Source organism: Oreochromis niloticus, linkage group LG12 (genome assembly GCF_001858045.2).
Source record: "Oreochromis niloticus isolate F11D_XX linkage group LG12, O_niloticus_UMD_NMBU, whole genome shotgun sequence".
Lineage (NCBI taxonomy): Eukaryota > Metazoa > Chordata > Actinopteri > Cichliformes > Cichlidae > Oreochromis > Oreochromis niloticus.
The window spans coordinates 2574647-2601431 of NC_031977.2; the positions used below are offsets into that span (position 1 = coordinate 2574647).

At 43.3% G+C, this 26785-nt stretch overlaps 1 protein-coding gene across 3 annotated transcripts in view; it reads left to right on the top strand.

Moving 5' to 3' along the window:
- The window catches only part of whrnb (whirlin b), a 133485-nt gene that overhangs the window by 92472 nt on the left and 14228 nt on the right, over positions 1–26785 (top strand). For 2 of the 3 annotated variants that reach the window (XM_005472908.4, XM_025896930.1), the window contains exons 4-8: positions 4633–4907; positions 6971–7007; positions 18017–18202; positions 18301–18492; positions 23129–23837. In XM_005472908.4, the coding sequence (XP_005472965.1) occupies positions 4633–4907; positions 6971–7007; positions 18017–18202; positions 18301–18492; positions 23129–23837 (1399 nt within the window). The remainder of the gene's footprint in view (positions 1–4632; positions 4908–6970; positions 7008–18016; positions 18203–18300; positions 18493–23128; positions 23838–26785) is intronic. The other variant, XM_005472909.4, reaches the window with a different exon arrangement.

The following is a 26785-nucleotide window of genomic DNA, read 5'->3' on the forward strand; positions in this document are numbered from 1 at the left end:
AATCTAGCCTGTTTTAAAGAAGATAAAACAGAGCGGACCGATACCGCACACAGTCTTCATGCCATCGCACGTGTAAGACATGAATAGATTGTAGCCTTGGGTTCAGCAGGTCAGTGGAAAAGAAGCTCCTCAGGATATGACCTCGCTTCCAGCGTTGCATCAGCTGAGGGATTCCTTCTCTTAGTGTCTCCAGTTGAACCTCCAAACATTAGAAGCTTGTGACTCCTCTTGCTCCTCTGTTGCCTCCTCTCCTTCTTGGCAGTGGAGTTGGCTGGCTGTATTTTGCTGCTGCTGCAGTTATTCTCAGAAAACTTTCATCAGCTGCTCTGTTTTCATTAAAGGTCACATTTTTTCACCTTTCTTGGGTCAAGCATGGTGGTTACTGTTATATTCTCTCAAAAACTTATTTCCACTCATGTCTGATCTGCCTTTCATACCAATGATGCAACAAAAACAAATAGAAGTTGTCTAATAATAACAATAATAAGACATTTGTACACTGCACCTGTCTGCACTACTCTGTTCAAATGGCTCCAAATAGTGCATGGCTGCAGTGTCTCCCAAAGATCATCAAGTGCATTCATAACAGCCAGCGTAGAGATGAGTGGATCCTTGGACTCCAGAATTCATTTGAGCATATGAAAAGTTGAGTTCCTGCTTGTAGTACACTCCTGTTTGAGTGTTTGAGGTGTTGGACAGATCTGAGTTCCCCTGTGACTGTTGTGCTCCCACAGTGGGCTTCATCACCTTCAGAACGTCTCTTACAAAAAGATTAAGGGTGTACAAGTAATGCATGGTGGGTCCATTTCACGATGTTAATTGCTTAAGGTATTATGTTAGCTGCATTGTTAGTAACACTGCAAAGCACTGTTTTCCTCATCCCACTCTTTGCCATTTTGAGCAGCTCTGCTAAGTTCTCAGAAATGTGTCTCTTGCTGGACTCAAAACAATCCACAGGACAGGACACCGTTTTGTAATCTTCAACAAAGTGGGATTAGCTGACATGAGTGTTGGTTCAGGATGTCCAACACTCAGCTGCAGGGAAACTGATGTGGCTTTTCTAACTCTGTCTTGCAGTGAAATATGGTCTCAGTTATACAGGCTTGGGGTCATTTTACTCTTCCATCCTGTGAGGCTGTGGGAGTGTGTGGGTGTGGTGTGGCTCTCTCTCTCAGTCTGCACCTGGACCCGGTCAGCCCTCATATGTTATGTAGGTTAGGGGAGAACTGTGTGGTGTCGGTTGTTTGTCTCTTTCTCTTTGCATTGCCATCCAGGGAGTGGAGAGGTCCTGTGGTGTGACTCTCCATGCTGGGAGTTGGGGGGAGTTTGCTGCCTCGGGTGAGCAGTGTGGGCTTGTGGGCTTCATCAGCCGGGAGCTGTGTGCTGCTACTAGTGAGTAGGGTGGGCCTGTAGGCCGCAGGAGTGTATTTGTTCTTGTTGTTTGTTCTTTCTTCTGCCTCACTGCAAAAACTCAAAATCTTACCAAGTATATTCGTCTAATTTCTAGTCAAACATATCTCATCACACTTAAAATAAGACACAGTCAGCTACAGAGTAACATTTCAGTAAGATATATGAACTTGTTTTTAGACAGTGCATCACGGATCTGGAGAATTTTCACTTGTTCAATTGGCAGATTTTTTCATGTAATACAAGATATTTTTGCTTGAAATAAGTGAAAAAAAAATCTGCCATTACTTCTGTAATAGACTGTAATTCATTATTATCAGGATCTTAATGACCTTGTAGTACCATATCACCCCATTAGAGCACTTCACTCTCACACTGCAGGCTTACTTGTTGTTCCTAAGATTAGGCTTCAAACTTTATAGTTATAGTTAGGGCTGGACCAGGTGACCCTGAATCCTCCCTAAGTTATGCTGCAATAGGTGTAGGCTGCTGGGGGATTCCCATGATGCACTGGGGGTTTCTTCTTCACTGACTATGTGTTAATAGACCTCTCTGCGCTGAATCACATTTCTTATTAATCAAAGACACACTCTGGCTCTCTTCCACAGCATGTCTTTGATCCTGTCTTCCTTCCCCTCTGGGCGGTCATATGATTGTTGTATGTATTGATGTATGTATTATTGTAGGGTCTACCTTACAATATAAAAGGCCTTGAGGCGACTGTAGTTGTGATTTGGTGTATAAATAAAACTGAATTGAACTGAATAGAAAAAATAGTCAGAATCACACAGTGATGTCCGTATGGTGGTACATACATGACTTAAGAAAGATATATGTGTGGGTTTTTTTGCTGCTGTTACAACCAAATTTCCCCTTGTGGGACTATTAAAGGATTATTCTATTCTATAAAATATATTTGTTGTGTTAGTTTGTACTAACAAAGTACCCACTAGATAGATTTTTGGCCTGGATTTCTTTTTCATGGGGCCATCAGACAATAAATACAGGTTTAGTGCCTCTGAGCGTATTAAATGGCTAAACAAAAGTAAACTAATTATATAATAAAAATATAGTTCTTAGTTTAAAGGTTGCCTAACATTTAGATTGGCGATATGGCTCTGTTCTTGATCTCCCCATTTGTACATGTGCATGAATATGAGACCACAACGAGAGCTCACACACAGAACAGGGCAGGAATGAATAAAAACAGATAAGATAAGATACCTTTATTAGTCCCACGAATGGGAAATTTCATGTTAAGGGAGCCGACCTATTGCACGCAATGGCGGCGCCATCTTACCCTCCGACCATACATACATTACACAAAAACATCACATGGGGAAGACAGGTGGCCTTGCATAGAATGGGAAGAACAGTCTAAACACAGTCGTTATCAGAGTGTTGTTGTTCAGCTCCAGCCTTGAGACCGCAGCTGGCGCTGAAGGGATAGCCGCATGAAGTGATGGTGGTTTTTACTTTAGTGCGAACAACTCATGAGAATTTCAAAGTTGTTCTAACAGTCCAAAACTGGTCTCTCAATCTCCCGTTGGAGAGCCGCGAGCTTCTCCATGATGTTATCAAACTTACGCTCTGTGATCTTGTCATTCTTGTGCTCAAAGAGCCGATTCTGAGAACTCAGGACCGCAGTGAACTTCTCCACGATGTATCCAGTTTGCACTCAGAGGTCTTATTCTGAGTATTCACGGCAACCGTAGCTTCTCCAAGATCTTATACGTGCTGCACTCAATGAGCCCATTTTGAGAAACTCACACCTCGTCCCATCGTTTCAATCACAGCAGGCAGCTTTGTGGGGGTTTGAACAGCCGGTTCTGCTTTCTTAATTCTTCGATAAACCAGGACCAAGCCAGCTCCGATCAGCAAGAACCCTGTTATCATGGTTCCGAATAGGTAGATATCTTCAGCGTCCTCGATTGACAGTCCTGCCAGGCACACGACCTTCCAGTTATTCCAACCATCCATCGTGTATCTGGCAGGGAAAGTACCTCCAGATATGATGTAAAGGGAATATTTAATGAGAACTGTGTGGTCAAAGGTCACATTTACTGTGTTCTTACAAAACCTTGTTTTGCCCACATCTTAAGAATTCAGTCAGTAATTACAAATTTGCCACAGATATCAAAGGACAATATGATAACATGATGCAGTTTATGTTCCTGTGTGAATCCTGATATTTAGCACATCTGCAAAATATCCACAGGGCTTCACGTGGTTGACATTTTGTTACAGCCTCTGCCTTATTCCAAAATGTATCAAATTAATTTTTAATCTCAAATTTCTACATCCAGTCCCCATGGTAAAAAGGTGGAAAACATGCTTGCAATTCTTGCAAATTTGTTAAAAATAAAAAAATAATAATAAAACAAAAATAGAGCATCTATATGAAGAGTCTTAGCCTTTGCAGCCTCAGGTCTTTCTGAGTATGATGCTACAGGCTTGGTATACTTATTTTTGGGCCGCTACTCTCATTCTCCTTGCAGAATCTCTCAAGCTACATGAGGTTGTATGGGGAGTGTAGGTGCACAGCCATCTCTCCAGAGCTCAGGTTCAAATCTGGACTCTGGCTGGGTCGTTCAAGGACATTCACAGTGTGGTCCCAGTGGCACTCTATTATTATCTTGGTTGTGTGCTTAGGGTCCTTGTCCCAGTTTGTGGTGAAAAGTGCTCTGGACCTCCCCATAGAATGATGCTGACACCACCATGCTTACCTGTAGAGGGATGGTATTAGCAGGTGATGAGTGGTGTCTCCAGACATAATGCTGGGCATAAAGGCCAAACAGGTCAATCTTTGTTTCATCAGAACAGAGAATTTTGTTTCAGATGCCTTTTGCCAAACCTTTTACTGACAAGTGGCCAGGTGGCCACCTCTATGAAGATTCCTGGGGTTCCAAACTTCTTCCATTTATGGAAGGCTGTGAATACTTTTCTACATGGTTTTTTTTTTAAAGAAATTTGCAAGAATTTTAAGCAAATTTCATCACTTTGCAATTATGGCAAAAATGGTACACACATTATGTTGTGTGTAGAAATTTTGAGGTGGAAAATGAATGACATTTATTTTGGGTTGTAAAAGGACAAAATGTGGAGCAGATGAAGCGCTGTGAATACTTCCCAGATGCAGGGATGTAGGAACTATGTACAGAAGGTCTTAAAAGACATAGATAAGCATGTAGTGCTCCTCATAACCAAAGTTCTCTGTTGCAGGTGGGTGATCAGATATTGGAAATCAACGGTCAGAGCTTTGTGACCATCTCCCACGACGAGGCGGTTCATATCCTAAAAACAGGGTACCACTTGCTGATGAAAGTGAGGGATGTTGCCCGTGTACCTCATGCATGCACAGTGGTGGATGAGCCCAAATGGATCAGCAGTCGGGGAATAATCGAGTCCAGTGCACCAGCTAACCCCAGTTCTGTCCCCAACACCACTATCAGCGGTGGCATCCATGATAGTGGCAGTTCCAGTAACTGTTGTACAAGGTAAGTATATGAGAGCGATTGAGAATGATTATTAAAAATGTGAATACTTCTTCTGTATGTGGAATTAGAGTATCTTATTTATTGATAACCAATTTGTTCTTATTTCAGCATCTGAATAGTTCTTTTTATTTGTACTGAGCTCTGGTTTGTGTTAGCGTGTTTGTTTATCCACCTTGAGGAACCACCAGCCAAAACACTTCTTCTTTTGATACATTTATTTATAAGGCATTGACTGATTATAAAGTATCATGTACGTGCATCCCACATGCTGTAAAACAGTTCGCTGCTGTCAGTCTTCCAAAAGCGAGTACCCTGGCTTAGTGGTAAAGTTTTATATGAGAATGTGCTTCTATCTCATTTGTTAAAACTAATGAGGAGAAATCATAGTTTATACTTAATTCTCCCTTCGCTGGTCCCCCAAGCTGGTCCCAGCCCAGTCTTATAACTTGTTGTCTTGGTGACCATGAAAGCAACCCTGGCTCACGTGGTCCTCATGACCCACCTTATCATAGAACTTTATGTCCCTCCACACTGAAGCTTCTACACTGTCGCCATTACTAATTAAACACTGACATCTAACTTCTTAAGCTGTTATTCACTAAAATGCCTAACATTAGTAACATCACAACCCGCTCCCAGCAGGTAACTACTGTAAAATCTATTCAATGTTAAAATCATAAATGGACCTTGAGAAGTGGAAAGGATTTGATGCCCAAGATAAGCAATAAATGGGGAGGTTTACATGACTGTGGCAAGGTCATGTAAACCTACAAAACCCTACATACATACAAAATTTGTATGTATCCAATATAAAATCTTTGCCAAATCAGACATGTGGATCATAGGTGAGATTTCCTAACAGATCAGTCAGGGTCTGGGTGCAGATGGAAACTGGACTGCTGATGGCGGAAGACACAGGAATAGGACAGGGTGAACTTGGAGGCAGCTAGAAAGGAAAGGCAGAAGTGTGGAGGTGATTGTGGCGACTTTAATTTACCCAATTGACTTGATTAATTGGGCTTTTTTGTACTAATGGCTAATATTTTTAATGAAATGGTAATATGTCATAGTTTGAACATCATGTTTAAAAACATGGGGTTTTATTAGATTTGCAAATCCTTGCATATTTACATTTTCCACAGTGTTCCAATTTTTATGAAATTGGGGTGGTAATAGATGTGGCAAGACATTTTTAGTTGAAATGTGGTTAACATTTTTTTTTTTTTTTTTGTCTGTCCCATGTGGTTCTTTAGCCGTCAGAATTGTTGTCTGAAGACCAACAAGGATACCAAATGGATTTATTCTGCCAAATGGATCATCATGGCATTGCCGTATTGGTCCATTTGATCAAACTTTGTTGTTATTATTTATTTTATTTTCAGTTGTTACAGATGGGACAGACATGACTGGGGGATAGGAAAGGGAGAAAGAAAGAGAGGAAGGAAAAGAAAAACAGAAGGGAAAAGGGACAGTGAGAAAGGGCACTTACAAAGACAAAGAGAAAGAAAAAAAAATCTCCTGGATCACCTGTTGAGAGAAAAAGAAGAGAAGACAAGCAAAAAAAAAAAACCAAACAAAAACAAAGCAACATACTAAACACAACACCATCACGTTAATCTAGCTAAGTGTGAACAGCAGTAAATACTAAATATTGAAAGTTGTTGTGCAGCACGCAGGACAGACAGCGCACATTGTGCGCTGTCTGCCAGACCTGTGCCAGGTCTGGCAATGTGGTTAACATTATGGAAGTGCATGTAACCCAAACCACAAACAAACCTGAGCTCTCACTATAATCCTTCATGGGAAACACATGAGGTAGTGCACAGTCACGACAGAGAAGAAGATTAAGAGACACGAGTTTGTCACAGAGACTCTCAGCTCATCAGTTCAGTAGTACTGTACGCCATGATGTTGTGGTTTTTAACAAGTAAAGTATGCAGCAGTTTATGTTGACTGTGTTGGTCTCAGTCCAATTATAACCACAACTAATCATTTGTGTGTTTATTTTTTAAATATGCTAAATATTGTTTTTTGTTTGTTGTTTTTTGTTTTCTTTCTTGCAGACCATCTTCAGCCAGAGCTACACCTGTATTAGGAAAGGTAAGAATGGCAGCTATGCGTTACTGCCTATTATAAACACGGTCTACCTGAAATTGTACACTGCTTCACGGAAGCATTGCATACGCATACATCCTATTTCTCCATCCAAACAAGAAAAATGGCATATTGGAAATGCTACCAAAATTTCAAGATGTCCCAACCAGAAATAGAAAGATCACAACAATGTTCTTCATATTCTCTAAGGTCTTTTATTTAGCTCATTTATGAATTTTGTGTAAAAATATTTTACTGCAGAAGTGGTTAAATGAACATGTACTGTGGAAAACCTGTCTTAAACTGAAAAAAAAAGCAAATTGCAAAATAAAGCCAAGCCAAATAGAACAAGATACAACTGAGCTTGTATAATTTCATAATTGAAGCTCTGATTCATCCCGAGTTGAGTGTGACAGTCGAAGATTTTGCTGGAATTTCCTTGACACACCAAACAGGGTTTGTTGGAAAGGTCTTACTGTTCTTCACACTGGCCTCATCAGGATGTTTAATCTCAGGCTCAACTTTCCAGAACATGTTATTGATTATATTATCATCTCGCAGTTTAGTGGTGTGAAGCAGTGTGCATCACTCACTGCCCCTACTGTATTAACTGGAGCTGCTTTGCCCTTGCCAATTAATATGGCTTCATTTAACCGTCACTTGATTTCAAACAAGTCATTTGATCTATTCTTCAGGAAATCTTTAGAAATTCCTTCACTTTCTGACACCTGGCAGAGCCCCCACAATGAAGAGGTCCAAGGCACTCCAGACCACAACTGATAGTCAGGTAACCCCACAGAGCAACCAAGTGCCCAAGTCCCATGGGAGGGGGGCTGTAACTAGTTGGGAGCAGCATAGAGGGAGTCCCCCCACCCTTAATAACACTGTCCCAGAGGGACCAAGGCTCAATGAGCACCAGACGCAGCCAACCCACCCCCAGATCAACAGTCAACCCCAGCCCCAGTGGTCTGAGCAGAGAAGTCCAGACTTCCCTCACCCAGCCACCTCCTCCAGGTCATCTGGGGGGACAATGAGATGTCCCAAGCCAGCCAAGAGATAAAGTGAGTCCTGGGTCTGTCCCAGGGCCACCTACCAGTGGGACATGCCCAGAGTACTTCACTCAGGAGGCATCGTAGTCAGTTTTCCAAACCACTTCTGGTTCCTTTTAATTTTGCGGAGCAGCGGCTCTACTCTTGAATAACCAAGCTCATCACCCTCTCTCAGAGTGAGCTTAGCTACTCTGTGGTCTCTCTGATAAACTGTTCTTTGCATTTCCCTCTTCTTTGCAAGCTACCCAGGAGCTTTAAACCCATTTCAAAACTTCCTTTTATTTCTAAAATATGAGAAAAGGTTGCTGGGATTAAGTGAGGTTTTGGAGAACCACTATATACTTGATAACTTTCAGTCTGGTTTCAAAAACTTGTTTTCACTGAAACAGAATCAGAATCGAATTTATTGGCTGGTTCTTGAGAGGTGCAGGTCCTGGATGGAGGGCAGGGGGGCCTATAATCTTTTCTGCTGCCCGTACAGTCCGCTGCAGTCTGCTCCTGTCCTGTTTAGTGGCTGCTTCATACCAGACTGTGATGGAGGAGCACAGGACAGACTCAATGACTGCAGTGTAGAACTGGATCAGCAGCTCCTGTGGAAGACTGTACTTCCCCAGTTGTCTCAGGAAGTACATCCTCTGCTTGGTCTTTTTGAGGATGGAGGAGATGTTGGTCTCCCACTTCAGGTCCTGGGAGATGGTGGTACCCAGGAACGTGAGGATCTCCACAGTAGACACCGGGCTGTATGATATATTTTGAGAGGGAGCATTGTTGAGTGATGTCTCCTGAAGTCCACTGTCATGTAAACATGTTCAGCTCCAGGTTGTGTTGACTCCACCAGAGTACCAACCGCTCAACTTCAACTTATGCAGACTCATCACCATCTTCATGAGGCCAATGATGGTGGTGTCATCTACAAACTTCAGGAGTTTACAGCCGAGTTCTCAGAGGTGCAGTCATTGGTGTAGAGGGAGAACAATAGTGGTGAGAGGACACATCCTTGAGGGGCACCAATACTGAGGGATAACTTTCAGCTCCCCTTAAAATCTCAAACAAGATAAGGGTGACTGTTCAGTGCTTGTTTTGCTGCACCGTGCTCCACAAGAATCTGGTTTAGGTCTGTCTCGTGGTAACCCATGCCCTCTAGAGGACTAAGGCTGCATTTGGCCCACACCATGTTAGAATGGCTGGTTCTATTGTTTTATTACATCGAGCTGTTTTAGTTGTGAATGTGAGCCTAATGCTTATGTGGACCATTCCTTCATTAGTTTGTTTTGTGTCCTAAGTAAGTGAAATAAAATGCAAATTTCACTAATTCTCCGAAGCATTTCCTAAGTTTCATTTTCATACCATAAAATAATTATGCAGTGGGCCCATGTATTCAAAACCATTTATTTTAGATTATCAGTATTACCAAAATGTTTGAAGGTTTCTCTGTTTCATGTTGCTAGTGCTGGTCCATTTGAACCTGAAGCTCCAGCGCATGTGTCAAAAAACAGGACACTACTTCATTAGCACTGTGGTCTGGTTCATCTAGCCAGATTCACATGATCAGTGACAAAGCTTCATTCAGTACGTCACTGCTTCAGTACCTGATTCAGTGGTTGTAAGGAAGTGAATCACTGGCAGGATTTGTGGTGTAGTGTGAGAAATAGCGAACCAGTGTGCAACATGAGAGAGCCAGTGAGGAAGAGAGGAAGGTCTTGCATGGTTTGTTCTTGGGGAGGGGTTTAAGCTTTAAAAGCCGGAATTAATGCTGAGTTCAAGGTGGTGCTGTAAGACTAAAAGCTGGGTAGCATCCCAATAGCCATCAGCCTAGCGTTTGGAACAGTTTGAAGTTTCGTTGTACAAGTTCCATTTTTGTTATTCATACCCCCAACTTGGCTTTTTTTGTAAATAAATTGCACATCGGGTGAAGAGAATCCCTGCCTCTGAGTGTGCTTCCTCCACAGCATCTGCGGCCCCCCTAGGGTGCCTCATTATTTTCACTGTATATTATCCAGTTAAGTCAAATTATGAGTAGTTTTAAAGCCATTTCTTTCTTTCTTTCGATCAGTCCTTGACTCCAAGTCTCCAGCCAGCTTTTGATTTTTTAGTTTAAGAAATATTGCTAAACTCAAGAGCATTATCTCAAAAAGTGAATTTAGTGCAAGGAAATGAGGGCATTATTTTCATATTGTCTGTCTGTAGGATCTGCAAATTCCTCAATCTGTTCAAAATGCTGCTACAAGATTTTTAATCCATTCATAAATTTTCTCATCTCATGTCGTCGTTAAAGCATTTGCACTGCCTTCCGGTCAGGTTTACAGTTTATAAGTCTGGTTCTTACTTTTATGGCCTTACACAGGGAGGCCCCTACCTATATTGTCGATCTGCTCCACCCCTATTCTCGACATTCTTAAGTCCACAGATAATAATAATAATAATGGATTGGATTTCATATAGCGCTTTTCAAGGCACCCAAAGCGCTTTACAATGCCACTATTCATTCACTCTCACATTCACACACTGGTGGAGGCAAGCTACTGTTGTAGCCACAGCTGCCCTGGGGCAGACTGACAGAGGCGAGGCTGCCATATCGCACCATCGGCCCCTCTGGCCAACACCAGTAGGTGGTAGGGTGAAGTCTCTTGCCCAAGCGGCGACCTTCCGGTTGCAGATACGCTTCCCAACCCCCTGAGCCACGGTCACCCGTGGTAGATAGAGGTCTTCTTGTGATCCCACGTACTCGTCTGAAAACTAAGGGGGATTCTGCATTTCCAAACCTTTGAAAAAGCTTACCACTCTCTCTTCATACCCTTGACTCTTTGATATCCTTTAAAAAAACACTTAAAATTAGTCTATTAAGACAGGTTTTTGGGTTTTGTATTGTTTAAAATGGTTCATGTTCAATTTGATCTTGTATTAGCACATCACAAAGGGTACAGCGTGGTCCAACTAAAATAAACAGGCGTAGGGGGGCCTTAAAATTTAACCTTTACATTAGCTAAGTAAAATATTCTTTACTCTTAGGTTATGTATAGGTTGTCATACCCTTGAAATAATATTGGGACAACATATTTTACCAAGCTGGATATGTTTAGTACTTCTTTTAGTTGCTTAAGGTGATACTGTGCAAAGGAGGTAACACCTCGAATCTGATGAAACACCTGGCGATGCATAGCGTTTTTTTAAAAGCTGAGAAATGCACCATATTTGATAGCTTGCTGCAAGACCTCACACTGAGCACATCTACTGCGGGTGTGGTAAATCTCCATTAGCGAGTTAGCGCGGATCGCCCCGTGCGTGGGGCTGGACAGTGCTTATCATTTTGGAGAAAAAAAGAGACTGCTAAAAATAAAAACATAAGAGGTTTTTGGACAAAGTTTGTGTTCTCCATTCTTTAAGCACCGGTTCGAGCACCATTTAAGCACCGGCACCATTTCAGAAAGTACCGATTTGGCACCAGTATCGGATAAAACCTAAACGATACCCATCCCTACTTAACTTTTGGTCTGTCCATCACCATTGCAAACAAGACAGGGCTCAGAGCCAATCTCTGGTGTAATCCTACCCACACCTCAAACCCATCTGTCCCTCTTACTGCACACTTCACCACTGTTTTCATACTCTCATGTTCCTAGATCCACACTTAACATAAACGTCTTGCACCATCCTCACTGGCTGCGAACTGTATGTAGTGCTAAGTCATGACTTATGGTAGATATTGGTCACTTGTATGACTTCATCTAATAGGAAATGACACTGATCGTCATGCTAATTACCTTTGTTTTCATCATCTATTAGATTTTTACCCCTAAGCCGTAAAAGGCTGTTGGGGTGGACACCTAAATCCCACATAGCAAGGTGGTCTGGCCCGGACCTGGTATCAAGCCGGCACTGCTGGCTGACTTCTGGCATGATAAGACGTATGTCATCCAGATATTGGCCAGGCCTGGCATAGATGGCACTGTCTATGTGATGGCATGCCATATCTGGCCCGATTGTGCTTTGGTTTATGTGGCCCAGGCTCATATAAAACAGGCCTGGCCCGGATCTGGCATCAAGCTGGCACCTCCGACTGACCGGTGTCATGGCAGGGTGTATGTCAACCAGATGTGTGCCAGGTCTGGCAATGATGCACTATTTATGTTCCTATTTTCCTATTTTAGTTAGAAGACCCAAATGCCATGTTGCAATACTATACTGCTATGGTAGCCAATGTTTCAAATGCAGATTTGACAGGTTTGTGAGTGTACACTGTATCCAAAACCTACTGAGGGTTTACTCATCTCTGCCACTGGGTGGCTGTAGCTCAGGCGGCAGAGCAGGTCACCTATTGATCGGAAGGTTAGTGGTTCGATCCCTGGCTTCTCCAGTCTGCATGTCGTGAGTGTGAATGTAGTTAGGAAGCACCAGTTAAGAGAAAGTGTGTGGTTGGGTGAATGTGGCATGTTGTATAGAGCACTTTGAGTAATATGGGAGAGTTGAAAAATGTGATATATAAGAGTCAGTCCATTCACTGTCTGAACAGAGTTTTGTCATGTTACTTTTGCACTATTACGCACATGTTGTTATTACATGGCTTAATTAAGGTACACATTAGGCTGACATCTGGGGCCAGAGCTAAAACTGTTCTGGGCCAGCACAGGGCCAGCAGTGCATCTGCAACTGGCCCGTGGCTGCACACCACTTACGCATGGCCCACATACCGCAAAGAATGACGGCCCTTTGGTGGCCCAGACCAGGTTTGCCAGAGGTAGTCCACACATGGGCCAGCAAAGCACCACCAGTGTGTATGCAACTGGCCTTGTGCTGGCCCATGTGTGGGCCACCTTTGGCAAACCTGCTCTATATGACAGAGAATGCACATCTTCTTTTTGATTTGCATATTTTAATTTATATTTTATTATGTTGTGGTTTGCAGTGTTTTGTGTTGTTTCACTTTAAATTTGTTTAAAAGGAAAAAGCTGAAAATTTAAATAGCTAAAAGTTGAAATGTAAATAGTTGGTTTTTGTGTTTTATAATTTATTTATTACATTTTATGTGGAGTGAATAAATCAAAGTACTATTTACGGTGGCCCCTAGAGACAAAGCATGTACAAACTCCAAAACACAACGGAAGTGCTCCAGGATGCTAGGAGCAGTGTTGAGGTTTTGTTACCTAGTGGCTACACAAGCCAGGAAGTACCCACGACCAGATTTGGTGTGTGGTAGTGGCAGGTAAATTAAGATTTAAATTTTTTTAAATATATATGAGTGTTTGTGTATAAATACACAAAACAATACACATATGCTTTCAGTTGTGTAATTTAAGTGATCTACTTAGCTCTGTTTTGGAAGTTCACTTAACGCTAGCAATGTGTTTTGGAGTTTATACGTGCTTCGGAGTGCAGGTGGTGCAGGTGAAGCAGGTCTGGAGGCTGACCGCATGGGAAGCAGTGGCAGCACAGGCAAAACAGGGCTGGAGGTTGATCACGTAGGAAGCAGCAGCGACGAATGAGTTCAGGAGGACGCCCATGATGGTGAGGATCTTTGGCCAACAGATCTGGACAGTGACAGCGGCAAAGAAGGGTTGGTGTGGTTTGGTGGATGTATGAGGGCATGCAGGCCGTGGACAGTCAGGCCGTGCAGCACATGGATAGGCAGGCCGCGCAGGACGTGGACGGGCAGGCTGTGCGGGTGCAACGACCTTTGGCTTAGAGGACCAGATGGTGGCATGGCAGCCGCAGGTGGTTGAGCAAGTGACCGAGCGGACTCTCCAGAACCCCAGTCTCATTCCTCTGGGCTGCAGATAGCTTCAGAACAGGAGGAAGTGTCTTTGGACAGGGAGCTGAATGTGTAAACTCTAGAGGAATTGGACATAAAGGATGAATAGTCTCATGAGCACAAGGGACAGGTTAAAAAAAGATTTACTTTGCAAAAGTCTCAGTGTTTTTTTTCCCGTTGGACAAATGCACAGCCTTACTGTAATCAGGTTCAGACTAACATCTTAAACTGGTTGCTGGGCTGAATATACATGGGTAGCATCCTCTGGAGAATACAACGACTCCTCCCTGCTTAACAACATTAATGTTGTAGTAGCATTGTTTGGATTATTAGTCAGAATTTTTGCCAGGCTTTTAAACTGAGTTTTTGGAACATAATTTGAACCAGGAATTACAGGAAAACTTACAGCATTTGACTTGAGCTGAGAATGGCAAGCTGTGTTGAGGAGGTGGGGAGCTTGTGCAGCTCCGAACATGGAAGTCCCAAAAAGAGAGTGAAGCACTGCAGAGTAAGCCCGCAGAATTCTGCCACACAATCCTTCTTCTCCTGCCACACGCCCCTCCTGCGGGGCCAGATAGCTGGAGACCTCAGGACTTGTTGCCAGTGAAAGAGAAAACCCGTCTAGTCTGATCACGGGGGGATTAGGCAAAGGAACGGCTGTAGCACTCCCAGTTTGGACACGGCAAGGCCCTCACAGAGCCAAACGAGACCCATAAAAGCGTGACTTGTGCTCCCATCACACCAAATCTCTTGCCTCACCTCCACAGAGAGGAAGTCTGAAAGCACACGCTGCAGATTCCATGCAGAGTCTGCTGGGTCAATTCTGGTCAGTTCGTACTGTCACGATCTGCAATGGTAGACTACGTGGAGGTTGTGGTGTGCTGACCCAAATGCAGACGAACGAGGTGGAACTAAACTTTAAAGAAAAGCAAGCCTTTATTCCTTTAAAACAGGGGTAGGCAACCTTTCTGATGGCGAGTGCCATTTAAAATTTCCTCAGAAGTCAGTGTGCCATATGATTGCATTAGCAATAAATTTAATAACGCTCTATATTAACAGTTACACACTATGTAGAACCACTTTATAGAATTATATTTGTTCGCAGACGTTGGCAGCTATCAGCGAATACTTATCAGCTATTTTGAAACAAAAAAAAAGACACTTTTTATCCATAACAAGAACTCCATAACAGCAAATAGAGAAAATACAAATGCTATTTATGGTCTCCTCACAACAATGATAAGAAAAGTAAACTGGGCCAATATGGCATGTTTGTTAATATTAACACACATGTTAATGTGATCTCTGGTCTCCCACTCAGAGACACAGGTCTCTGAGTGTCCAGCATTCAGACGGCTACCTGAGGACACTCGTGATAGAAAATCTGCTCACACAGATATGTAGAGCCAAATACTGTCAATAAGGCCTCTGCAATGTTCTGAAGACAGTTAAACTTGTCAGGTAGTGATGTCCAGCAGGTGACAATGCAAGCTCCATGAACACGCATGGATTCCAGCTACTTCGATGTTATATGTATGATTTCTATACATTTTATGTCAGATTAAAACTTTGGTTGTAAGATTCAGATAATTATTTAATAACAGCCAGACATTTTAAATGAGAATGAGAAAGTATTTCTTTGTGCCCCCCTTTGCCTGTTAATGCCCTTCCTGGCCCCCTGGCAAAGCTTTGCTAGACCCGCCCCTGCACAGTTACCAGCTGTCAGCTACTTAGAAAAGGATCCTGGTGTTATTTTTCTCTCAGAAACAGTTTATAACTTCCCTTCAACTCATTCATGTCACCTAAAAGGTAAACCTGTTTCTCCATCACCTGTTCTGCTCTGATGATTCAGTAAGGACATCTCCTGGTTTCATCTTCATGTCTCCCTCTCACCAGATATACAAACCGATATCATGACCAGCAGCTTTTACAGCTGTGGCTCCAGCAAACATCAGCTGATACTAGAAATTAATATTAAATAAATTCTAACAACAGCTGATCAAGCTTAAACGTGCTGCTGTTGTTTCGCACTACATCCGCTGGTTTCCTCTTTCTGGCGCAAAGTGGGCGATAAACAAACAAGAGAGAAAAGCCGATCAGCTGATCATTGATCATTTCATGATTGACGTAGCAACAGGAGAGGGAGGGGAGAGAATGAGAGGAGAAGAGGCAGCTGTGCAGCAAAGACACAGAATAACTGCAGCTTTGTGTCTTTTTTCATTCTAGCTGAAGTCCGGGACAAACTGTGTTCCTTTTCACCTTAGTACGAAACGCGTAATATTTTCTCTGAATGAGGGACGATTCCGTCTTTTTACAGGCAACTCTACTAACTAACCTTATGAATAAAATACAGTTCACTATGGTATCACTAACATCATAGCACCCACCCAGCTGTATAGAAACTCCGTCATGCTAGCTAGCACGCAGTACGAGTTATTGTAACTGACTGTAAAAAGTCAGCACAACGAAAATAAACTCCACCTAAACTTGGTTTATATCTGACCCAGATAGACTGCAGGTCATAACTTCTTACCTGAAGTTCGGTTCACCTGACACTCGGACTGGTGGCTGCCTCGGGTCTCTCCTCCTCCTGCCTCCCCTTTCTCTCATCCACCTGCTGGCCTCCACCACTTGCTAATTTTACTGATTCTGAGGAAGCTCCGCCATAGCCACCACCAAACAACTGAGTTATTTTTACACACTGACGAGCATCTGACCAAACCACCACCTTTCATTATTTATACCGTTACAAGGGGGGAAAAAAAGTCACCGGGCCACCGAGCAAATGCCTGATGGCCAGTCCAGCATTGGTCGCGTCATCAGTTAACCCTTCGCGTGCCACAGTTGGCACGCGTGCCTAGGGTTGCCGACCCCTGCTTTATAAGTTGCTGGTTATTCAGGCTGTGCAGGCGTCTGCCTCTCCCTCAGCAACACACTGATCAAGCGTCACACCGAAGCCCTGTGAGATCTTCTCAGACACTTAAGGTCCTTAAACCCAGAGCTGTCGCAACCCTGAGCCATGTTGGTTTTTTCCTTGTGCTTCTTCATTTCTGCTTTGAAGTTCTCCTTGAATTTAACCATGTAAGCTGGGTCATCCTCAGGGACCTCCATCACTCGCGACAGGTGACACAAAGTTGGCAACACCAATGAGCAGGAAACAAACTTCTCCCCTCCCAAAAGTTCAGTTATATACCTGCAGTTATACCCCTATGTAGCCGGTGTATCAGAGAAACTCAGACACAAACTGGTTCATCCGAAAGACAAAACTCCTAAACACAAACTTAACTATGTAGTGTATGCTGTACAGTGTAGCGAGGAATGCCCAGACCTCTACATTGGAGAAACCAAACAGCCACTTCACAAACGCATGGCACAACATAGAAGAGCCACCTCCACAGGACAAGACTCAGCAGTTCATCTGCATCTAAAGGACAAAGGTCACTCTTTCAAGGATGCCAACGTTCACATTTTGGACAGAGAGGACAGATGGTTTGAAAGAGGAGTGAAAGAAGCCATCTATGTCCACTGTGAGACCATCTTTGAACAGAGGCGGTGGTTTACGACACCAACTGTCTGCCATCTATAATCCAGTTTTGAGATCCCTTCCCAGACGCCTTAACGCCCACTCACATCCTGGGCCATCTGACCTCAGGAAATCACATGATAGGGTGGGGCCAGGTTTCACAATGAGCTCACCAGAAACCCTGGCTGATTGGGACCCACACCCGCTTTCACACCTTGGCTCATGTGATTAGGTAGAGGATCATCAGGGGGTCCTTTGTCCCCCTTTGGGGGGAAACTCCCACTAGGTTTAAATCTGGGACTCTCCACCTTTGACCCTTAGAACTGAAGAAGCTTCTCGGATGAGAGGTGAAACGTCTTCAGTCAACTCAAAGAAGTCCGGACGCTTTTCTTTCCCAGCTCCTTAGTCTACGACGACCTGGATGACTGAGAACCTTCACAGACAATGAAGCATGTTGTATAAAATGCTCAAGCTACTCAAGCTACACTTCTCAAGCCTCAAGTAGAGTAGAAATTGCCACATAAGGAACAGTCCAATTACCATTCAGTAGGGGATGGCATTGTAATGCTTGTATACATCTGAAGAATTTCCATTGCATGCCACAGTCCTTGTAGTATTAGACACAATGACAACATGTTTCATCTCTCCTATATTTGATTCCACCATTTCTCACTTGTCAAACTATTGCTCCATCCAGCCAGCAGGATGCAGAGGTGTGGGCCCACCCAGTGCTCAGGTGTCACTGGAACAGCAGGCCTACATGTTGCTGACAGAGCCAGAGAGGCAAACCATGGCCTACTACCTGCAGGAGTACCAAGAAGGACATATAGGAGTAGGGTCTCTGACCATGGCTCTGTTTGAGCTTTTCAATACACATGCAAAGGTACATCACTACATAGCTCCATATCCATCTGATCCTTTCTTCACTGTACTCTAATCATGTCTTATCCTTTTTTTGTTTTGTCTTCTTCTTTGTGCCAGTTGTCCATGTTGTCTGAGATGAGGAGACTGGTGGCGCCACAGGATTTGGAAGTGTATGATGGACTGGTGTTGCAACATGGAAGGGAGGCTCACCAATCCTGGTGTGGAGGCCTAGAAGTGTGGCAGTCTCAGGGCCATTGTAGCCATATAGCCCCTATGATCCATGATGCAGAGCAAACCATCCCTGCTATGGTTGGTCCCTTATTTATTTTAAGTACATTGTGTGGTGTAGTGCCTTTAATCCTTTGACTTTTCTTGAAGTGAAGTGAAGAAATTTGCTACCTTATCATGGTGGAGGGGTTTGTGTGTCCCAGGAATCCCAGGGGCTATGTTGTTGGGGGGCTATCCCCCTCGGTAGGGTCTCTCCAATGGCAAATTGGTCTTGGATGAGGAACCAGACAAAGAGTGATTCACTAGACCCTTATGTGCACACAATCAAGGGAACAGTTCACTCCACCCGAGATAGAGTTACTGGGGTACCCCCCCTGGAGCCAGGCCTGGGTAGGGTGCGCAAGGAAGAGGACCTGCTGGCTGGGCCTTAGTCAATGGGTCCTGGCCTGGTGTGGCCCGAATAAGGGACATGGGCCAACCTTCCAATAGGCCCACTACCCACAGGATGTGCCGTAGAGCTGTTCTGTTACTAAACTTTTGTGCAAACCACAGTTTGCCTATGCCGACTAATAAAGATTTATCTTATCTTATCTTATCTTATCTTATCTTATCTTACGAACACCATGTTCAAACATACCCACATAGCAAATGGCATGGCCCGGATCTGGCCCACACCATGTGCTTACACATGTCCCACATACCGCAAAGAATGACTGCCCTTTGGTGGCACAAGGCCAGTTGCATACACACTCGTGGTCCTGTGCTGGCCCATGTGTCGATTACCTCTGGCAAACCTGATCTGGGCCACCAAAGGGCCGTCATTCTTTGCGGTATGTGGGCCATATGTAAGTGGTGTGCAGCCACGGGCCAGTTGTAGACGCACTGCTGGCACTGTGCTGGCCCAGAACAGTTTTAGCTCTGGCCCCAGATGTCAGCCTAATGAATACCTTAATCAAGCCATGTAATAACAACATGTGCCAGAACATGCAAAACAGTGCAAAAGTAACATGACAAAACTCTATTCAGAGACTGAATGGACTGATTCTTATATATCGCTTTTTTAGTCTCCCGGATTACTCAAAGTGCTTTATACAACATGCCACATTCACCCAATCACATACTATCTCTTAACTGGGTGCTTTCTAACTTCATTCATACACATTCATACTCTTGACATACAGACTGGAGGAGCCAGGGATCGAACCACTAACCTTCCGATCAGTAGTTGACCTGCTCTACCTCCTGAGCTACAGCCACCCACTGACAAACATCAGTAAACCCTCACTAGGTTTTGGATACAGTGTACACTCACAAACCTGTCAAACCTGCATTTGAAACATTGGCTACCATAGTAGTATAGTATCGCAACATGGCATTTGGGTCTCCTAACTAAAATAGGAAAATGGGAACATAAATAGTACCATCATTGCCAGACCTGGCCCACATCTGGTTGACATACACTCTGCCATGACACCAGTCAGTCAGAAGTGCCAGCTTGATGCCTGATCCGGGCCAGACCTGTTTTATATGAGCCTGGGCCACATAACCCAAACCACAATAAAGCCAGATATGGCATACCATCGCATAAACAGTGCCATCATTGCCAGACCTGGCCCATATCCGGTTGACATGCACTCTGCTGTGACATAGGGTTAGTCAGAATTGCCGGCTTGATACCAGATCCGGGCCAGACCTGCTTGCTATGTGGGTAAGGGTGTTCATAAGTGCATGTGGACCAGGAAACCCTAGGTCGCAGGTCGATGATCGATTTTGTAATGATATTATCAGATCTGCAGGAGTGTGTGCTGGACACTTAGGTGGAGAGAGGGGCTGAACTGGCGCACCTGAACATATAGTAAGGGTGCACTGGGAATGCCTAGCAGAGGCTACGGTTGACTAGATCTTCAAATCCTACCTCTGGAAGAGCCTCAACAGTATTCCGAGACTGGGACATTGAGCCTGAATGGACCATGTTCAGCACCTTCATTGCTGAAGCTGCAGCTTCAACACTGATGGGTGGCTATCATGGTGGTAACCCCCAGAAAAGGTGGTGGACACCAGAGGTGAAGGGTGTGATTAGGCTGAAGGAGTCCTATCGGGCTTGGTCAGCCTATCAGACTTTGGAGGGAGCCGATGGGTACCAGCAGAATATGGCTCAGGCAGAGAGATTGGAGCAAAATCTCGGGCATGGGAGAAATTCAGTGAGACCATTGAAAATGACCTTTGGACTGATTCAAAGCGATTCTAGGAAACTGTCAGGCAACTGGGAAGAGAAAAGTAGTGCTCTATCCAGGTGGTGCATAGTGTGGGTGGGGTGCTGCTGACTTCAACTGAGGCTATTGTCAGATGGTAGGATTAATCCCACTGACATGTCTTCTGTGGAAGCAGAAGTATGGGCTCAAATTGTGGTCATAAATATTTTGTACTTGTAAATCAAATGCGTATTTGTGAACTGAGTTTTGTAACCTTGTGAACTGAAATATGTGGAATCTTTTTTTGTTTGTGCACCTACAGATGAGAATTTATTTGTGTGTAGAAAAGATTTGTGTTTGTAAAAATTATTTACACAAGTTACAGATTTTTTGTTAAGGTCTGTTTACAGATACAGACCAAACAACTATGTGTAAAACTCACAGTTCCCTGGCTGTGTGTGGATTTCAACCTACAAGTATAAATTTTGACCCGATTTTTCTTCCTTTCAGCTGATTGGTTAATGGCATGTCAATCACAAATTTAAAAGTCCAATCAGAGAACAGATGGGTTTGGCTGTCGGAGGGGTGCTTTACGGAGCTTCAGGTCCTGGAAGGGTAATTCAGTTTGAAGCTGGATGATCTCTATATGAATATCCCATAGGGCTCATACAAGCTAGGTCCCTTAACTTTCAGTAGCTTTTAAAAGTTTTGGTATATCAGTGGTTACAAATACCATTATTACTTTAGGATTAGTTTAACACAAAGTCAGCGCTGACCCGGGACCATTGCTGTGAGTCACAGTGCGCAGCATAAAGGTCCTTTCGCAGCATACGCAGCATGTGCTGCTAATGCTAACTGCTAACTAAGAGCAAAGGATCCAGAATTTGTTGCGCTGGCTGCTGAGCTCTGTGGGTTTTTGTGGCAGCTTTACATGTACTAGATGCACCTGCTCATTGTCTCAATCTCTGACTTTATGTCCTCTACAAGAGTTTCAAACCCATCTGTTGGATTGTTAAATTTGTGATTGACATGACATTGACCAATCAGCTAAAAGGAAGAAAAATCGGGTCAAAATTTTTACTTGTAAGTTGAAATTCAGGCACAGCCAGGGAACCTGAGCGCAGAGTTTTACATGTAGTTTTTTGCTTTGTATCTGTAAACAGACCTTAACAAAAAATCTGTAACTCGTGTAAATAGTTTTTACAAACTGAAATCTTTTTTACACACACACAAATTCTCATCTGTAGATGCACAAACAAAAATTTTTCACATATTTCAGTTCACAAGGTTACAAAACTCAGTTCACAAATACGCATTTGATTTACAAGTACAAAATATTTATGACCACAATTTGAGCCCATACAGAAGCAGTGTCTGGGGACAAGAGCAATAATTCATCCATTACTGGGGTAATTGGAGGACAATGGATGGATGGATGAATTTCTTATTGGCTAATTCCTGCTGGTGGACAGTTCTTTTTGTGTATACCTGCCTTTCAAATGCATCCTTTAATGTGAAGATTTCATACTTTAACGTTACGTATATAAAGTGTAGTGTGATGGTCTGGGTCTGTTTTGATGAAGACTTGCTGTGGTAAATGGAACCATGAATTCTGCTGTCTACCAAAATATCCTAAAGGAAAATGTCCAGCCATCTATTTGTGACCTCAAGCTGCAGCGCACTTGGGCTCTGCAGCAGAACTATAACCCAAAACGCACCAGCAAGTCCACCTCTGAATGGCTTAAGAAAAACAAAATAAAGACTTTGGAGTGGCCAGTCAAAGTCCTGACCTGAATCTGATTGAGATGTTGTGTCATGACCTTAAAAATGCAGTTCAGTTTGAAAACCCTCCGGTGTGGCTGAATTACAACAATTCTGCAAAGATGAGTGTGCCAAAATTCCTCCATAGGACTGTAAAAGACCCATTGTCATTTATTGTGAACGCTTGATTGCAATTGTTGCTGCTAAGGCTGTTGCACTTATTAGGTTTAGAGGGAAATCAGTTTTTCCTTTTTTTAGTTTTGATTTCACTACATAGGTTTGGATATTTTTCCCCTTTAGAATAAACACCTTCATTTAGAAACTGCAATTTGTGTTTACATGTGTTATGTTTGTCTAATGTTTAAATTTGTTTGATGATCTGGAACATTGAAGTGTGACAAACATACAAAAAAAACAGGAACTCAAGAAGGGGCACACACTTTTTCACATCGCTGCATTTGCTTGTACAACTATCTAACTATTTATCCATAGGGTAAATGTACCTTTACATAATTAACAGTGCTTAAATACATTTTTTTTCTGTGTTTACGCTAATCTAACCTTGTTCTGACTCTCTGTACTCAACATGCACCATGTGATGGCTACAGATGTTCTTATTTTATTTTTCTAAAAAGGTCATTAGTCCGTGACGAGCTGTGTTTCTGAATATACAATATCTAAAATCTTAAAGACAATGATTAAAGAGGCAACATTCACTATTCATGTTGGATTATTGTATGTCACTGCCTTTTTCTGAATGACAGGATGAAAAGCAGGCTTCAAGTGAACCTTTTCCACCCTTCAGAGCTGCTTCTGTCCAGTCCCAAAGAAGACCATTCATGGAGAAAGAGCTCAATTGCAAGCCTTCAGCCAAAGTGGTGCAGCCCATTTCTTGCCTGCTCGTCACTGGTCCCACCCATTTACTCCAGGACTCTCCCCACAAGCCTATCAAATCCCTTCCCACCAGCCAACACCAGCCAAAACCAGCCTCCCCCCATCATGCATGCCCTGGTCCCACCCACTACACTTCCCTGAATTCCCTTCAACACACCTGCCAGAATTCCTTCCAGCTCTCTGATTCTGAACACCACAATAATCCTCATTTTGATTACCATGTCCACCATCATAGCCAGCCCATTTCAGGTCACCACACCTGCCCAGGCTTCCTGCATCACCGGGACTTTCCCAGCTCTGCTAAACCAGAGGCATCTATCAAGTTTTCTTCTAGATCCAGCTCCTATGAAAAGTCTTCCGTCTTGTCAACGTCTGCATCCTCTTCAAAAGCAGCAACTCCCCTGCCATCCCCTCAACCATCTCATCATCCCTCTCCATGTCCGTCCCCCTGCCCCTCTCTCATCACGCCTGCCACTCCACCCTTTAGCACTGACCAACGCTGCTCACCTGCTCTCACACAGAAAGTCATGGTAACAGAAAGGAATCGGCTATCAGCAGATGCCAGACCACAGCAAAGAGGTAAATGGTGTCTATGTAATACTTTTCTGCTGTATTTGAGCACACAAATGACTTACTGCATGTCTCATTCACCCATTCAGACACACATTTGATTAAGAGCTTTTTTCTATGCCCAAGCACTTTTAACCAACATTCTCTGATGGATCCATTGGGGGTAACTTGGTGTTAAGTAGGTACACAGTCTGTGTCAGAGACACCCACCTGTGTGTTTGTGTTGTTTCTCAGTGCAGAGATACACTCAACTTATAAGGTAAAATGTATTAGTAATAACCAGAACAACACATGTTTTGTGACTAGAAACATGTAGAGGGTTGCCCTGCTTATGTCTTGATGCATGCTCAATCATCCAGGTAAGGAAATCCCAAAAAGTTGATTCTGTTCATCTGGACGTTTTCAGTAGGAGAAACATTTCATCACTCATCTAAGTGACGTCTTCAGTCTCAGCTGACTGCAGGTTTACACAACCTTATAAACTGTACATTTGCATACTGACTGAAACTAGAACCACTGACAAACAATGGGCTGTCAGGTCAGTTTGAAGTATTAATATCAAATATTCATGACCACTGATCAGAGGCCACTGATCAATGGCCATGAGTAGCATTCACAGAGAGTTGGGGAATGGCTGCAATCACAGCATTGTAAGATGGTGACAGATGTACCCTTAGGCCGACTCCTAGTAATGGTGATACAAGATCACAGGTGAAATTGGATGATGACTTGATGGTGCATTACTGTATTTGAAGCACATGTGTGGCTGCATGTATTTGGAATGTCTCACTGTTATTTATCAGGTGACAGAGGCAGCTCTGCCATGTTGTAGCTCAGACAGAGGTGAAGAGGCGAGGTCACAGGTGACTGACTGATGATTTGGTGCTATAGATTAACTAGTATTTATTATCATGACAATTGTTAGGCTGCTGATGTAAAATGATTCATTAGTGTCTATTTGACAAAGAATCTGAATTGACATGTCTCACTTTTTATATGGCTCAAATCAATGTGTTATTTTATCAAGTGGCAATATGTCCTAGTGCAGTCAGAGGGGAAGAGCCAGGGCCAAAGGTGAGGCACATAGATAAGCACAGAATAATAATTTTGTGGTAATCTTAGATGAGTAGTTTTATGGACAAAACCCAGCAGGTCATTCAGTGTTCCCTTAGTGCTAATGTATCAGAGATGTTGGTGTACTATAACTGAAGTAATGTTGTTAAGTCCTTAAAGTCATATTCTTTTATTGTCATGACTGTATTTGAAGCTGTTTTTATTTTTGTATGATACCTGATTTATATGGAATATGGCTGAAGTAAACTAAAGTCTAAAATACTTAGTCATTTGTTTAATAGTAATTTAACATTATATAATTCACATATAAAACTATGAATTGTAATTTTAAATGGTTTAAAAGCATGTAGAATAGGATATGTAGGCAAGTATATTTCTCCTTCTTTTTATCAAGAAGCAAAGACAAAAGGAAAAAAAAGAAACAGGGCAGGGTTCGGTGGTTGAGTCATCCGTCCCCACCAATGCCAAAACCAAATCTACGCCCTTGGTGTACATCCTCATCATTGAAAGAGTGTCCACTGGCCTGTAGGTGTAAATAGACTGCAGAGTCCTGGCCTGACGAGGTGGCTCTTCTGTGTTGTGCCATCCTCTTCGCCAGAGGTTGTTTGGTTTCCCCGATGTATGAATCCTGGCAATCCTCCTGGCACTTAACAGCGTACACTATGTTACTCTGTTTGTGTCGGGGGATCCGATCCTTGGGGGTGGACCAAATTTTGGCGCAGCGTGTTTTGGGGTTTAAAAGCCACAGAGACGCTGTTAGGTTGAAATAGTTAAATGTTGTCACTGTGTAACTTAAATTTGTAAGCCTTGCCTTAAACTGTAGGATCAAAGACATTCTTCTGTTTCTGTTCCCCTCCCCAGCCTGTTGAATGGTGAGGGGGGCTATAGTGTAACTGTAGGCACATCCTAAGTGAGGGTTCTGCCTACTTATTTAGTGAGGATGTTTACGTCTTGCCATTTATGACCTCACCTGTGTTTGTGTATAGTAGACCGTTACAGGAATTGAGCCACATACATAGTAAGGGAAATGACCCTTTGTCAGCAGGAAGTCACACAAACGCACCCTCATTCACACACACTCACTGACATGCACACACACACACACACACACACACACACACACACACAGTGTTTTAACCTTTTGTGGCCATAGGGGGGTTTTACAATGGGTGTTGGTGTAAACTGTGTGTCACAGAATAAAAAGGCTGCAAGCGGGGGCTGGTCTTTGGAGTCGTTTGAGACCGAGGGCAGAGTGCTGCCGTCCGGCTCTGCTTGCTATAGCATGTGAAAACCGATCGATCGCTGCTCTGTCTTGCTTTCTTCACGGGAATAACTCTGAACTAGCAGGGCCTGTTGTAACGCAGACCCAACAGACGTGGTGTTTAGAAAAAATGCGTCTCAACTGTTCCGATACTCCTGACACATATGGGATCACTACAGGTTTTCGCTTAGTCAGCAGTTGTCCTTCTCTCCTGGATCGGCTGGAGCTTTCTTTTGGCACCTTCCCAGCTTTCACAAAAGTCCAGCTGGGATAACCACATTTACTCAGGGCCTTCTTGATGCGATGTTCTTCTGCTTCCCTGCCCTGTGGGTGTCTGTGGGGATGGTGTGCGCTCTGTGTTGTAGCTTGTAGTTTGTGCTCCAGTGGATGATGAGAGTCAAACCTTAAATACTGATAGAAATAACATTGGATGGAGGAACTCTCAGTCTCACTAATCAACCAAAGACCTATACAGAGTTTTTATTCATTTTAAAGCCCAATGCTTAGCCTTGTCCACCCTAGTTGGAAAACCTAAAGAACTGTTTATCTATCGTTTATCTATCTATCTGTTTATCTATCGTCCACCTGGGTCTTACACAGAGTTTCTGTCTGATTTCTCAGA